This window comes from Cyprinus carpio, chromosome B6 (assembly GCF_018340385.1).
Source record: "Cyprinus carpio isolate SPL01 chromosome B6, ASM1834038v1, whole genome shotgun sequence".
NCBI lineage: Eukaryota > Metazoa > Chordata > Actinopteri > Cypriniformes > Cyprinidae > Cyprinus > Cyprinus carpio.
In genome coordinates this window covers 28,469,167-28,479,424 of record NC_056602.1, presented here as the reverse complement: position 1 = coordinate 28,479,424, position 10,258 = coordinate 28,469,167, and the positions used below count along the sequence as shown (strand labels likewise).

The following is a 10,258-nucleotide window of genomic DNA, read 5'->3' as shown; positions in this document are numbered from 1 at the left end:
ACAGAGTTGTACGACAGCTGATTGTATATACTGCCATGTGTCATCCATTTCCAATACAGACATAAATGATTTCTCAGTTCGTGTTTTTTGAGGAGAGATGTGCTGATACTTTATTAAACATTCTGACTTCATGATAATTTTCAATGCCACCGAAGCATAACTTTTATGTCTAAAGAAATTCATATTTTTAGATTTAAAAATAAAAAACATAGTTTTTGTTTTAATGTTAAAAATTCAATAAATATATTTTAATACTTTTTTCAACCCACAGCCCTCAATCAAGTTCTGCTGTATGTGATACTACAAAAAAATAAAAAGGTTGAAGCCTCCAGTCTGGTCAGCTTTCCCTGGGGTTAAAGACTGAATGAAAAATGCTTATTCAAAACCTAGACACATGTAACACAATACATAACCACAGGTTATGATTAACAGCACCAAGAATAGTTAAAAATTTGCTTGGAAATGGATAACCCTCAGTTGTTTATAATCTATATTCAAATACAGCTGAATGTTTGTCGACACACAGCACGCCATGCACCGATCTGACCTGTTTATGTCAGTTTGGAGAAGAGATGGACAGCAGGATGCAGTTTCCCTATTTCCGCCTTAATGCTTGGATTAATTGAGACAAATGCCACAGAGAAACGGCAGCTAGCTGAGCCTGAAACCAATTAGACCGAGGCAAGGGACTGGGAGGTTAATGATTCACTACTGAGAGTGAAAGACAAGTCGCACTCATTAGCCACGGTCCAACTCCATCCAGTCACAAGCGTAAACACAGCAGAAAGAGCACGCATTACGGGAAAGGTGACAAAGAAAAACACAGCCAGAGCTGCTGACTGCTTAACTCAGAGCTTATCTTCACTTATGATAACATCTCATTATCCACTTCTGCATTTAAAACTGTCAAACTAGATATATGTGAGAAACTAGAGGGGGAAATTGTGGCTCACACTTAGAAAACCTACATTTCTCCAATAAAGCACCTAAAAGTGGTTAACAGTATATTGTCAATACTTTTTTTTAATGTTTAATATTTTTTTTTTTATGTTTTTGATTGTTATTTAATCATAAATACAGTATAAAAATATCTGTTTTCTATTGTAAATTATTTTAAAATACAATTTATTTCTGTGGTGCAAATTAGGAATAAAATTAGCTAATATATATATATATATATATATATATTTTTTTTTTTTTTACAAAATATTTTCTATATTTCTATTGTAAAATTATTTTAAAATATGATTTATTTATGTGGTGCAAATTAGGAATAAATAAATAAATATATATATTTTTTTTTTATTTATTTTTTTATTAAAAATAGCTTTTTTCTATTGTAAATTATTTTAAAATATAATTTATTTCAGTGCTGCAAAATGGGCAATATTCTTTAAGGCTTGTTCGGCAGTACATGTGCATTAACGTAAACATATTATAGACAAAAGCTCTATGAAAAACTCATACTGCAAAACAGGACAGCAGATAAACAAAACAGCCTTTATGAAAAACTGAACGTTAAATGAAAACACATTCAGATCGATTGAAAACCATTATATCTGACCTTTGATCAACATTTAACTAAGATAATGTATGTGGACAATTTTCATCAAGTAAACAATGAATTACATTATGCCTCTGGTCATTTATGGTCTAAGGTTTCAGGAACATTATAAACACACAGCTGCTGTAATAAAGCGCCTATGCAAAGACAAAAGGAAGAGATCGATAACAGGTCAAAGATTCAAAAGAATCAAGGATGCTGTTTTTCACCTACCTTGTGGCAGATTTCAGTCTTCACCTCTCTGAGCGCTCGTTCTGAGAAAACACACCCACAGGTCTGCAGGTATAAAAACCTCAAGACAGACAGAAAACATTTACACATTTAGCAGACGCTTGTATCCAAAGCAACTTACAGTGCATTCAAAACAATTTTATGCAATTACTATTATTTAATATAATATACTGATATAATATAGTGAGTTTGCAATTGTTAAATAATCAAAAAACAGCCACAGGAACAGCCAACATTTAACAATGTGGAAAAACCAACACATATTTTCCACGTGGTAACTTTAAACTTTGAGGGAGTATCTAGGTTTTTTTTTTTGGTATTTATCACATTGACATTTTCACTGTGCTGGACTATATATTAATAGAAAATCCATTTATATCAAAATACAGCCGCCACTTTAATCGCACTTTAAAATGTTATTAGATAAAATATTGAACAATGTGACTTCAATATAAAAAAAAAAAATATATATATATATATATATATATATATATATATATATATATATATATATATATATATATATATATATATATATATATAAATATCTTTTATTATAACTTGCTTGTTAACTTTTGATTTTAAAAAAGTGTTTGTAAATACTGAAATTAGCATCAATTAGTGTAGTTAACTACTATTAACAAACTAAAGCTTAGTGTAAAAATGTCATCAGGTTCAAAAGCACTAGCAGAACTGGTTTTAGATTACATCCTTTTGTTTATGATATTTTCATCATAATCTAAACTAACAACAAATAATATTTTTACTGCATTTATTAATATAGCAGTTTAATGTTCATTTCTACAATGAGACCAATACATGTATTATTTTAAGTAATAAATGCCGTGGAACACGTTCATTGTTATTTCATGATACCTAATGCAATTTACCATATTGTATACAAAACTATCTCTTTTTTGTCTATGCAGAAACATTAACAGTCCAAAAACTAATTGGAAGTCTACCAAGTAAACCGGCTTGATGATTTAAAAAGGTGAAAATTAAAAAAAAAAAAAAAAAAATAGTAAGAAGAAAAAGTAGTTTAAAAAGTAAGAAGTAAAAGATATATTTCATCCTGATCAGGTGATTTTTTTTTTTACATTACTGGAATTTATAGTGACAAAAAAAATACACCCAAACTACCACCAACCAATGTATTATATTACATTTTCAGTGTATAAAACTGTGAAGCATGACATATAGGCACCAATAGGTTTGCTGTGTTTTCTAAAAACGTTTCCTGAACACTGAATGTCTTTCAGAAGAATCCACACATCAATGATTAGCTTTCATAAAGTTGATTATTTAAATTACACTGAGATAGAGGAAGTATACTAACACCACACCGTTCTGTATGACTCATGTTCTGGTCAGAAGCGGTGCATCAGCTGAACAGGATGTGGCCTTACTTGTGTTTTCCGTTCATCTCCAGACCAACCACAGGACAGATGAACATGGCACAGTGCATGTCTTCATAACAGTCCCCTTTAATGTTGTGCCTCTCACCCTCCCACGCTGGGTTATCCGTCAGATTCAGCTCCTTCACATCCTGTCAAACACACCAGGCTTATTAGATTGAACTCAAATCATAAAAAAATTGTTATATAAAATAATATAAATGTTAACTAAAAACTTATTTTTCATCTAGTTGTCAAGGCAACATTTGAGGTGTTCTAAATTAGCTAAAACTGAAAGACAGTTGCATCAAAACCGTATTAAATGCAAGTAAATTTTGTACTTTAATGTTTCATCCTATAAGTGATCATACTACATTTTATTATATTTTAAATGACTTGTAGCTGACAAATGGGATCTGAATGATAGTGGCAAAGAGCTGTGATGATGTAACATTACAATTAATTAGCATTTAGGGCTGCACTGTGATCCTGAATAGAATATATTAAATATAAAATATAGTTACATTGAATGACATTTTAGTGGGTGCCTTTTGTAAATCACTGTAAATATATACAATAAAAAAAAAATTAAACACTGCATATTACAAACCCGATTCCAAAAAAGTTGGGACACTTTACAAATTGTGAATAAAAACAGAATGCAATGATGTGGAAGTTTCAAATTTCAATATTTTATTCAGAATACAACATAGATGACATAACAAATGTTTAAACTTAGAAAAAGTATAATTTTAAGGGAAAAATAAGTTGATTTTAAATTTCATGGCATCAACACATCTCAAAAAAGTTGGGACAAGGCCATGTTTACCACTGTGTGGCATCCCCTCTTCTTTTTATATTGATGCAGTATGTGGTCTGGCATTGTCATGTTGGAAAATGCAAGGTCTTCCCTGAAAGAGACGACGTCTGGATGGGAGCATATGTTGTTCTAGAACTTGGCTATACCTTTCAGCATTGATGGTGCCTTTCCAGATGTGTAAGCTGCCCATGCCACACACACTCATGCAACCCCGTACCATCAGAGATGCAGGCTTCTGAACTGAGCGCTGATAACAACTTGGGTTGACCTTGTTCTCTTTAGTCCGGATGACCTGGCGTCCCAGTTTTCCATAAAGAACTTCAAATTTTGATTCGTCTGACCACAGAACAGTTTTCCACTTTGCCACAGTCCATTTTAAATGAGCCTTGGCCCAGAGAAAACGCCTGCGCTTCTGGATCATGTTTAGATATGACTTCTTTTTTGACCTATAGAGTTTTAGCCGGCAACGGCGAATGGCACGGTGGATTGTGTTCACTGACAATGTTTTCTGGGAGTATTCCTGAGCCAATGTTGTGATTTCCATTACAGTAGCATTCCTGTATGTGATGCAGTGCCGTCTAAGTGCCTGAAGATCACGAGCATCCAGTATGGTTTTCCGGGCCTTGACCCTTACGCACAGAGATTGTTCCAGATTCTCTGAATCTATGGATAACATTACCAACTTTATATGAATATAAAGCTAAACTCTTTGCAATTTTTCTCCGAGAAATTCCTTTCTGATATTGCTCCACTATTTTTCGGCGCAGCATTGGGGGAATTGGTGATCCTCTGCCCATCTTAAGTTCTGAGAGACACTGCCACTCTGAGAGGCTCTTTTTATACCCAATCATGTTGCCAATTGACCTAATAAGTTGCAAATTGGTCCTCCAGCTGTTCCTTATATGTACATTTAACTTTTCCAGCCTCTTATTGCTACCTGTCCCAACTTTTTTGGAATGTGTAGCTCTCATGAAATCCAAAATGAGCCGATATTTGGCATGACATTTCAAAATGTCTCACTTTCAACATTAGATATGTTATCTATATTCTATTGTGAATAAAATATAAGTTTATGAGATTTGTAAATTATTCTATTCCTTTTTTACTCACAATTTGTACAGTGTCCCAACTTTTTTGAAATCGGGTTTGTAAAAAAAAAAAAAAAAAATCAAATCTAAAAGACATTAAAAAAATAAAATATAAAAAAAATAAAAATAAAAATGCAAAGCATTAATAAAAACTATGACAGTATCTCAGTGACTACATTTACATGTGCACCGATAAAGTGATTATTTCAAATAATCAGAAGACTTAATTGCAGTTAGATATTTACATGACATAAGTAAACATTTCACTCCCGTTTACATGAAGTAATTTTTTTTTTTTTTCACTCAGCACAAGCCACATATTTTAATGTGATTATGATCACTTGTCGGTGTTTACTAACCTTGATGCTACGGATGTGTGCAACAACCTCGGAATTCGGCCTCTCCGCTGATTTATCCAACAAGTACTCAATGATCGCATCTTTATTATACACTCTGGTAGTAGAAAAAATATTTTTAACCAGATACTGCAAAATGCACCATGGCTTCACTATATAACAACACTAAATAATACAGGGACTATGGGAATAATAATTTTTAATACAGATTAAATAGTTTTCCTAATTTTAAAACCATAATTTTTCACAATGATTCATGCATCATTGAGTAAAAGTCAGCAGAATGGATTTAAATATGGTAAAAAATGCCCAGCCAGAGCTGCCTATTCAACACACTTATCGGTCGCTGAAAGACGCTTATTCAAAAAAATTCAAATTCTATTGAAAACTGTGGAGCTTTTTCGTGAGGATCCATTCATGGTGGTTAGTCTGATCTTACTGCAGATGCCACAGTTTAACAATGCTCGGCTGTTATGCAATGATAATGGTAACTCTTCAGAACAGAGGTTATGTAAGGCAGAAAGTCATTATCGGTCAAAATAAACATAATTCCAGCCTAATTATGTTGCACTGATCCTGCTTATCATATGGTCACTTACTAAATAGATAAATAACAACTGCTTTAGCTAGCTGTATATTACCTTTATAAGCAAAAACATGAACATAATTGAGTAACATACCTGCCCAGCTCACAGGCGACTATGGGCCGCTTCAGCTTCTCCTGACTCAACGCACAGTACTTCCATTTGGCAGCAAGTTCTGCGTTTTTATCAACCTGTAGGACAAAAACGTTCAGATTTATTAACCACAACAATAAATGTCTGGTTTATGAGGGTCCTACAAAAAAAAAAAAAATATATATATATATATAAAATTATATATATATATATATATTTATATGAATGCATCACATTTTTGTATAAACAGCAATAACTGAAAGCGCTATATATATATAGAGAGAGAGAGAGAGAGAGATTATTATATATTTATTATATATTATATAATATATATAATATATTATATTATTTATATATTTAACATGAAATACATTTTAGTTGTGTGCGTTTATTTTTTTTTGTGTAACATTTATTTGCATATTCGTAAACCCTCACAAAGGGTATGAGAGGGTTTATGAATATGCAAATAAATGAAATCAAAATAGTTCAATATTTAGGAGGGCGCTGATGTCGCTCACACACCGTGACACTGTAATACATTCAAAAGAATGGTAAAGATGGTAATACTGTGATATTTTGAAATATGCCATGGTACTGAAATTCATGAACAATGATATAAACACCATTTAGCATAGTGTACTATGTAAACACCATGGTTTATGAATTTCAGTAGCGTTACCAAACGTGTATTTCCAAGTACTGCAGTATTTTTATGTCTAGAAAATAAAGGTTTATTTAAGACACATTGAACCATACTTAGTTTATTGAAATTCTACAGCGGCTGAAGAAAAAACTAATGTTAAACTCACGAGCTAATGACATGCTAAGACGCTACATGCTAATTTCATAAGGTTTATGACGCTAATCGAGCGTTTAGCGCGACGTCTTTACCTTTTCAACCTTTTTCGGTCCTTTAACCAGTTCGTGTCTTTTAGGAATGGTTCCACCGTCGCATCCCATGCTGGAAATACGATTTAAACGGTTCGAGAACTTAAGCTGAAGCTAAAGGGCAGAACTGTAAACAACCAAGGAACTTCGGCGAAGAGCGTCAGCGGTGAGTTTGCGGTTCTTTTTCAGATGCCGCCGCCTAGAGGGCGGTTTAAACATTACATCTCAGTTCGATGCTGTTTTAGCGCGAGCCACTAGATGGCGATCCATACTGCGTTTTAACCATAGACTGTATAAAAACAGGTTTTAAGGTTTTAACGCTGCAAGATGACTGAAGTGATGGATGGTTGAATTCACAAACATTTAAATGACTACATTTTGGAGCCAAAAATGATACATTTTCAGAAATATTGTTCTTTAGTTATTCATCCTGACACAAAACTCATTTCATTCCGAACGCCAGTAACGTAAACAGAACGTGCATTTACTTTAATAATAACCTCAAAACGTTATTACACAAACTAGGCTATATATTGTTTATGGAACGTTTTTCTGAGACATTTTAGTAAGACATTCCTCAAATATGTTTTAGAGAACATTCAAAAGCAATTCCCATAATGTTTGAAAAACCAAATGGAATGTTCCCCTTAATGTTGTCTTTAAGCATTATTTAAACATTTATAAATGCATAGAGAGCATTCCGAAATAACGTAGCAGAACATTCTTTGCTGAAAAGGTAGGCTTCATGTCTAAAAACATGGTATATATCTGAATCTTCTTTGTTATTTAGATGCCCTTACAAAGTATTGTGGTGGTTATTTACTGTACACACACACACACACACACACACACACACACACACACACACACACACACACACACACACAGACACACAAAAGAACAAAAGGCAGCATGGTATTACTTTTTCTGTATTTTGTACCTGTGTACCATGGTAATACCATGTTTTATGAGCATGTACTCTGCTAAAATGAGTATGGTATTCATTCAGTAGCAAACTTTTTTCATCTAATATTACTGTAAAAAAAAAAAAAAGTAATACCATGCTGCCTTTTGTTCTTTTGTGTGTCTGTGTGTGTGTGTGTGTGTGTGTGTGTGTGTGTGTGTGTGTGTGTGTACAGTAAATAACCACCACAGTACCTTTTGTAAGAGAAATTTGTGCAACAACAAGCTTGAAAAATGCTATTAATGCATGGTAAAGGGGTCATCGGATGCGATATTCACTTTTACATGTTGTTTGGACATAAATGTGTGTGTGTGTGTGTGTGTGTGTGTGTGTGTGTGTGTGTACACAACCACTAAAGGCTCTTCACCCCACAGAAGAGAGGGGCGGGGTGAGCAGAGCTCATTAGCATTTAAAGGAACATGCAACAGAACAGAGCTGATTTGGACAAGATAAAAAGGGTGTTTTTAGGCTACCATTAAGAAATTTTAACAAAAAGCATGTTATAGACTTTTCATTAAGACCCTAGAGAATCATATCAACTTGTGGAAATTGGGCATACGATGACCCCTTTAAGTTGCCTATTTCGTCCCTTTTAACTAAGGGATGTGTTTTAGGAATGGCTTGACCGTCTCCTTATGAGTGTATGGCCAGACGCAGTTGGACATCCAGCATTTTCATGGCAATTCTGATGCTGCGGACAATGAATATGAATTGAAATGGTCAGTGACAGGCCACTTAGTCTAATTGTGTGGATGAGAGCTAAAAGTTGTCTTAGGAGAGGAGGTGAGTGCTAATAAAGTCTATTTCCTGTGCCTTCAGGAACGACTGATTGGTTTAACATTGACGTGCACATCAGAGTGACCATTAGTTTGTGCAGCGGTATGTAAAGTACGACTGTGGCTGTGTAATTTATTACAGTGCATGGTGTAAAACAATGGACATGGTTAAGTCAGTGTTAATGACAGTGTGTGTTTACATTTCTAATATGAGGTGTAATAATAATGAATATGAGAATATGCATGGGTGAATTTTTCATTATATTTGACATTATCAAGTAAGGCCCATATAGTTCATCTCCATTATCTATTTGCTCTACCAGTAATTCAGAAATTGTGTTAAGTGTCTTATTAGATTATGTATGCCTCTCTCATGGCTAAATGTTTTGCAATATGGATTTTCATTAGATCAAGGAGTGCTCTAATCTGTTAGTACACTCTTTCAAATACTTTAAAGTGTCTTTCAACACAGTGGTGCGGATCCATATGCGTTTTCCTTGCGCTCTCAAGCTGTAATAAACAATTTCACTCTCTTAGACTCACGTCTGAGCGCGCTCGGAAAAGTACAGCCATTTATCTCAATTTAATTGCCACTACATTTACCCTTCAAATTGAGTTTAGCTCGAAGTCAACATGAAATGAAAACTGACCTCATGCACTTTCTTAGGCATGTTCCTTGTTTTGCTGTGCATGTTATTCCAAAGATTAAAAAAAAAAAAAATGTTTGAGTAATCTTTTATCAAGGCATAATAATTTCACTTTTCAGATGATGCTATGGATCCAAGGAATTCTAATATACCTGGAAATGAATCCCAATTAATCTCAATGGCAGATTCTTTTGAGCCAATCACCTGAACTGTAATGCATCATGTGACTGATCACTCCATATTAGAACTTTTTGCAGTCTATTTCAAGCAACTGGTCAGTAGTGAAACATAAAGATGTTTATGTCAAATAGGCCTTTACACTAAAATGTTTGTGGTTAGTAAGTCTTTTTGTTTGTTTGTTTGTTTGTCAGTCTCTCAAAAGTAGCAAAAAGAGTGTGAATGTTGTTTAAGTTACTGTTTATAAAGTTTGAGAAGGAGGTCTGTCTAGCTGTGACTAGTTCCACATTGAAAGCATGAAGGCTGTCTTTATAGATGCTATAGTAAATTTATAGGTTCGACTTCAGCCACATCCGCTCAGATTTTCTGCATTTTCTTTTCATACTCTGAACTGCTATTGATTTTCTCCAAGGTGACTTTTGTCTGCCAATCTTCTTACTGACTTTTACAGGAGCAATATAGTCAATAACATTCTTAACTTTTGAGTTAAATGAATCAAGGAGAAGATCAACTGCAGAAATGCTTGGTGTTAAAGATATAGCCTTAATAAATAGCACACTAGTGTTCTCGTTAATGCATCTCTTTCTGACAGAGATAGAACTAGATTCATTGGTAGCAGAGATCAATATATCAAAGAAAATACAGAAGTGATCAGATAGTGCTATTCTTAATA

General features: G+C 33.7%; 1 protein-coding gene across 4 annotated transcripts in view; it reads right to left on the bottom strand.

Moving 5' to 3' along the window:
* rtf2 (replication termination factor 2) overlaps nucleotides 1–7,203 on the bottom strand; it is a 30,101-nt gene extending 22,898 nt beyond the window's left edge. For 2 of the 4 annotated variants that reach the window (XM_042726661.1, XM_042726664.1), the window contains exons 1-5: nucleotides 7,025–7,202; nucleotides 6,137–6,231; nucleotides 5,460–5,553; nucleotides 3,205–3,344; nucleotides 1,778–1,856 (exon numbers count right to left, since the gene is read on the bottom strand). In XM_042726661.1, coding sequence (XP_042582595.1) covers nucleotides 1,778–1,856; nucleotides 3,205–3,344; nucleotides 5,460–5,553; nucleotides 6,137–6,231; nucleotides 7,025–7,093 — 477 coding nt within the window. In that variant the 5' untranslated portion in view covers nucleotides 7,094–7,202. Of the gene's footprint in view, nucleotides 1–1,777; nucleotides 1,857–3,204; nucleotides 3,345–5,459; nucleotides 5,554–6,136; nucleotides 6,232–7,024 lie in introns of all 4 variants that reach the window. The other 2 variants (XM_042726663.1, XM_042726662.1) reach the window with 2 other exon arrangements.
* Nucleotides 7,204–10,258: the final 3,055 nt, after the last annotated feature.